The 4637-nt window shown below is 40.8% G+C and overlaps 1 protein-coding gene across 1 annotated transcript; it reads right to left on the reverse strand.

The window, feature by feature from the left end:
• Positions 1-1182: 1182 nt before the first annotated feature.
• Positions 1183-1620, reverse strand: LOC122029043 (chaperone protein DnaJ-like). Its single transcript, XM_042588003.1, has one exon. It carries the CDS (start codon positions 1618-1620, stop codon positions 1183-1185), a length of 438 nt encoding a protein of 145 aa, XP_042443937.1.
• Between the last annotated feature and the right edge of the window lie 3017 nt (positions 1621-4637).

The raw sequence follows: 4637 nt of genomic DNA on the forward strand, positions 1-4637 counted from the left end.
CGTCCCCATCTGGTTATAGTTTTTGTTCGGAGTGAGTGGTCGGAGGTCGCTCCAAAGGCCTCCGGTGGTAGATAAGTGGCAGGTTACTGGGCGCCGAACGAGGGTGTCCTCCGGACGACCTCCGACCGCCCGCTCTGAACAAAAATTATAACCTGGTGGGGACGGTGAACCCAAGAAGGGATCGCAATCATTTACTACCGGATCGCAATCATGATCCGACTGTAAATACAAGTGGCATATCCTCTGGACCATAAAAAATGGTCCAAGAGATCCTACCTCCTCTTGGGCCTCCCATTGCTTCACCCTACAAACAAGACAAGAATTGTCGAAATAGTTAGCTCAAAGGTAACATAGAAGTCGTTATGGTTCTTCTAATTCAACTAGAATTGATATTTAAACTTTATCTTAACCGTGTGAGAGAAGTGGTTATGATTCTTCTAATTCAATTAGAATTGATATTTAAATTTTATCTTAACCAAACGCTCTTTTTTATTTCACATTGATAAACTTATAAAGATTAAAATGAAAGTATGAAATGCTAGTATAGCAGATAGAGGTCCTAAGATTTAAGAAAGTCACCTATGCTCTCACGCTTCAATTTTAATTACTCAAAGACTTCTATTCAATGTAATCTGGCTCTCATGTGCTCATTAAAATGGTTTTGATTTAATTACTCAAAGACTTCTATTCAATGTAATCTGTCTCTCATGTGCTCATTAAAATGGTTTTGAAGTTTAAAAAAAATAAAATGAGGTTGGGACGTTAGTTAAGATTTATTTGTATTTTACGATTTATTTTAGTGGTCGATGAAAATTTTGTATAGGATCAAATTAACCATCATTAAAATTAGTTGAATGTTAAGAATTGAATAGTTAAATTAATAAAAAAAAATCTGGTTTAAGAAATCTCTTTTAATTTTGTACAATATTATTAATATGTAGAATAATTTCTTGATCAAATTCTCTAGTAAACTTTAGTCAGACACATTTTTAGCCGAAATAGAATTGCAAGAACTTAAAAGATTTTTATCAAAACAAATCACATCACTAAGTCTTGCAAAATAGATGTAATGGCTAGAGTGCTAATATCTATCAATAGATTACTGACGTCACTGCTTAAGTAATATCGCTACGAATTCACAACACCCTCTCTTAGACACATCTGACCTCGGAGAGGGGCCCATCATTCTGAAGTCTCCGCAGCCGCGTGGGCCCTCGCCCTGCTCCCCCAGCTCTCCCCCTCTCCGCCAGCGGCCCTCCTCTGCCCCGCCGCGTTGGCCACCCACCACGGCTCCCGCCGCCTAGACATCCCATCCAGCTGGCTCTCCCAGTCCCCGAATCCGGTGCGGCGGTCGCGGTTGCGCCGGAGGACGACCCCTCCGGAGCCGCCGGCGGTGGTCCAGCCGTCGGAGAAGAGCAGCATGCGGTCGTACTCACGGCGGAGGTCCGGGTCGGAGAGAACCTCGTAGGCCTCGCGCGCGCGCTTGAAGCGCTCGGCGAAGGCGCCCTCCTCCCCCGCCTTGCGGCAGGCGTCCGGGTGCCACCGCCGCGCCTGCAGCTTGAACGCCGCCTTGATCTCCTCCGGCCCCGCCGTCTCCGCCACCGACAGCAGATCATACATGGTGGCGGTTTGGGCGGCTGCCGCACGCGGAGCCAGCGATGCGAGCCTAAGCTTTCTCGTAGGAATGGTAGCGGAAAATACTGGCTTAGGAATTGGAGAAGGCAGAGACAACATTTTGTTTATTATATTATTATATATATTGAAGTGAAGAGAAGAGAAGAGAAGAGTGTGCAGGTGCGGGGAAGATTCACCAGAGGTTTATATAGCAGTGTGTAAGCAGTAGCCTCCCAAGCTAATTGGTTAGTTTTTTCTTTCTGTGGAAACGAACAAGGGCACTGCCTCAATTACCTGGGCGTTTGCCTGTCCATAAATAATTATATTTTGGAATTGCTGATTATTACAACTTCTGATTATCCTGTGATTGCTGTTTGAGGCTAGATTTATTAGGGAAGAGTGTAAAAATAACAAGGAATGAATGAAAATGCTCATCTAGCTAGTTTATTAACTATGACACTAATAGAATTTTTCTAAGTGTGTTCATATTTATTTTTTATTTAAAATTTTAATCTTTTAAAATCATCAAACACTTTTAATAAAAATACTTAACAGACTTAAAACTTTAAATTTGTATCAATGAGCATCGTTGAACTCTTAGAATTTCACTGGATCGGAAACATATTTTTCTGGTAAATCAAAATAGCATTCAGGATGCGCCTCCCAATCGTAGGAAACCGTCAAAGTCCGCGTCAACGAGTGCTGCAACTTTCCACATGCTTATCAATTGTGATGGCAAATTGAACTTACAATTAGTTTCTCGTCTAATTCCCAGCCCCCTTTTAAAAAAAAAGAATAGTTTTCTTGTCTATTCAATCAATTTCCTCGTCTCAGGAGATTCCTGCAAGCAGTCAACAAATATATCGTGTCTAACGTATAATTAACAAGGGCTCCATCTTTACTGACGGAAAACGTAGAGTTTGGTTAACAAAATCCCCAGTTGATGGAACACGAAGTCAAACTTGCACACCATTGTTCATCACTTTTAACGCGTCTAGACCCAACATTTCAACATCAAAGGATAATCTGGAATCAAAAGATCTAGTTTGTCTCCACAAAGTTATCTTCTACTTTTTCTTTTTTTACTTTCCTCTGTATCAAAAGAAAGACTGGAGTTGCTAAGCATGGATCGACCTCGGCAGTAGGAATTAGTCAAAGTCCATATGGAGGACCTCCAAATTCCACAGCAGGTTTGCTCGTCTAGTGTTTGTGATAAGGACACTTAAAATGCCATTGCCAATAGACTCCCAATTTGTGCACCCTTTGATTAAAAATAAAGCATAGATATTTTGGAGCAAAGATTGAGTTGTTTGTGGTGCTCAAGTATTCATTTTCCCCTTTGATTCAATCAGAGATGTGTTGGGAGAGCCACGGGGTAATGGTGCGATGGTAAACGGTAGAGTGGTATACCAGCAAGGATTCAATTCTCACATTGGAGATTCTCAAACCACATGTGTTGTTGTATCGCCAACTAGGACCCATTTGTATTTTTCGATTTATCCTAGTAGTCGGAAAACTTCCGTATAGTTAGGTCGATCACCACTTCCAAGATTAGTCGGTTCAACAGGCAATACTTTATTTTTTTTAAAAAAAAATGTGTTGGGAGAATATTTACAAGTCATTAGAGTTTGCCATACAAGCAATAGGCTGCTTATAGCTGTTAATTGACTATTAATTATAAGCAGTGGGTTGTTTATGTTAAAAAAAGTTCAAATTCCAAATGCTACTTAACAAGTTGAAGACGATATGTTGTATTTTTGTATGATATCATTGTTTCAGGTGAAAGATGGCGGCTAAAATTTAAAATTTCTCTATTTATTATTTTATTGTGCCTATTTTGAACAACTAATGATACGTGGGATGAATTTGATGTGTTTGATTGGCTTCATTCCCTTAATCTGTTGGTATATTAAATTTCCCTTAGCTCATCCCCACTAACTCAATCAATATGAGTCACTGTGGTTACTTCCTTGTTTTGCTCAATTACACTATCTGGCTTATGTTAGGATGGGTGTGAGCTTTGGGGTATTGACAACAGAAACCTAACGTAGGATTTATTCATATCACAAGCATAACTCGGCGATTTTATTTGGTTCACTGCCTCTCAAGGTGATTGTATCCAAGATTTGCCTCCCAAGGTGATTACATGCAAGATTTAGTCCTAACGAATTGTCATCACTATTATTCTCAGACACCTTATGAAAGCAAAGAAGTCTTTTACAATATGTTTTGACAGCAATACAAATACAAATGAATGAAAGTGAAGAAGTCTTTTCCAAGACCTAGTCCTAAGATGGGTGTGAACTTTGGGGAATTGACCATGGGAACTTGACGCAGGATTCATATCACAAGCATAACTCGTCGATTGTATTTGGTTCACTGCTTCCCAAGGCAATTATGTCCAAGACCTAGTCCTAGTGAACTGTCTGTCGGTGCAATTGTCCTTGGGCCAAAGTTGACTAGTTTAACTTAAGTTTGAGTTTTGATGTTTGACAATATATAGAGATTGCAAGTGCAATTGCCCATTATGGAGAATGTTGCTGCAAGTCTCCTCTGGTCAAAAGTTGACTAGTTTGAAGTGAAAGAGTAGTCAAGTAGGTCAAGGTTGACCAGATACTTGACTGGGAAAGTCCTAACTGGAGGTTAGGAAAAGGTAAGACCAATGAGATGGTTGGTAGAAGAAGGAAAACCAAGTGGACAATGTTGACCAGACACTTACTGTGAAAAGCCATGATGAGTAAAGCTAGGCAAATGGAAAGCCCCGGTGAGTGAAGCCGGACAGTAGAAAGTTCCAGTGAGTGATGTTTGACAGTGAGGAAAGTCTCAGTGAGTGAAGTCAGACAGATGGAAAGTCCTGGTGACTGAAGCCAAGTAGATGGAAAGTCTCGGTGAGTGAAGCCGAACAATAGAAAGCCCTAGTAAGTGAAGCCAAGCAGATGGAAAGTCTTAGTGAGTGAAGCCAAACAGTTGGAAAGTCCTAGTGAGTGGAGGTAGGTAGTGAGGAAACCCTGGTGAGTGAAACC

The sequence above is a fragment of the Zingiber officinale genome, chromosome 10B (genome assembly GCF_018446385.1).
Source record: "Zingiber officinale cultivar Zhangliang chromosome 10B, Zo_v1.1, whole genome shotgun sequence".
Taxonomy (NCBI): Eukaryota; Viridiplantae; Streptophyta; class Magnoliopsida; order Zingiberales; family Zingiberaceae; genus Zingiber; species Zingiber officinale.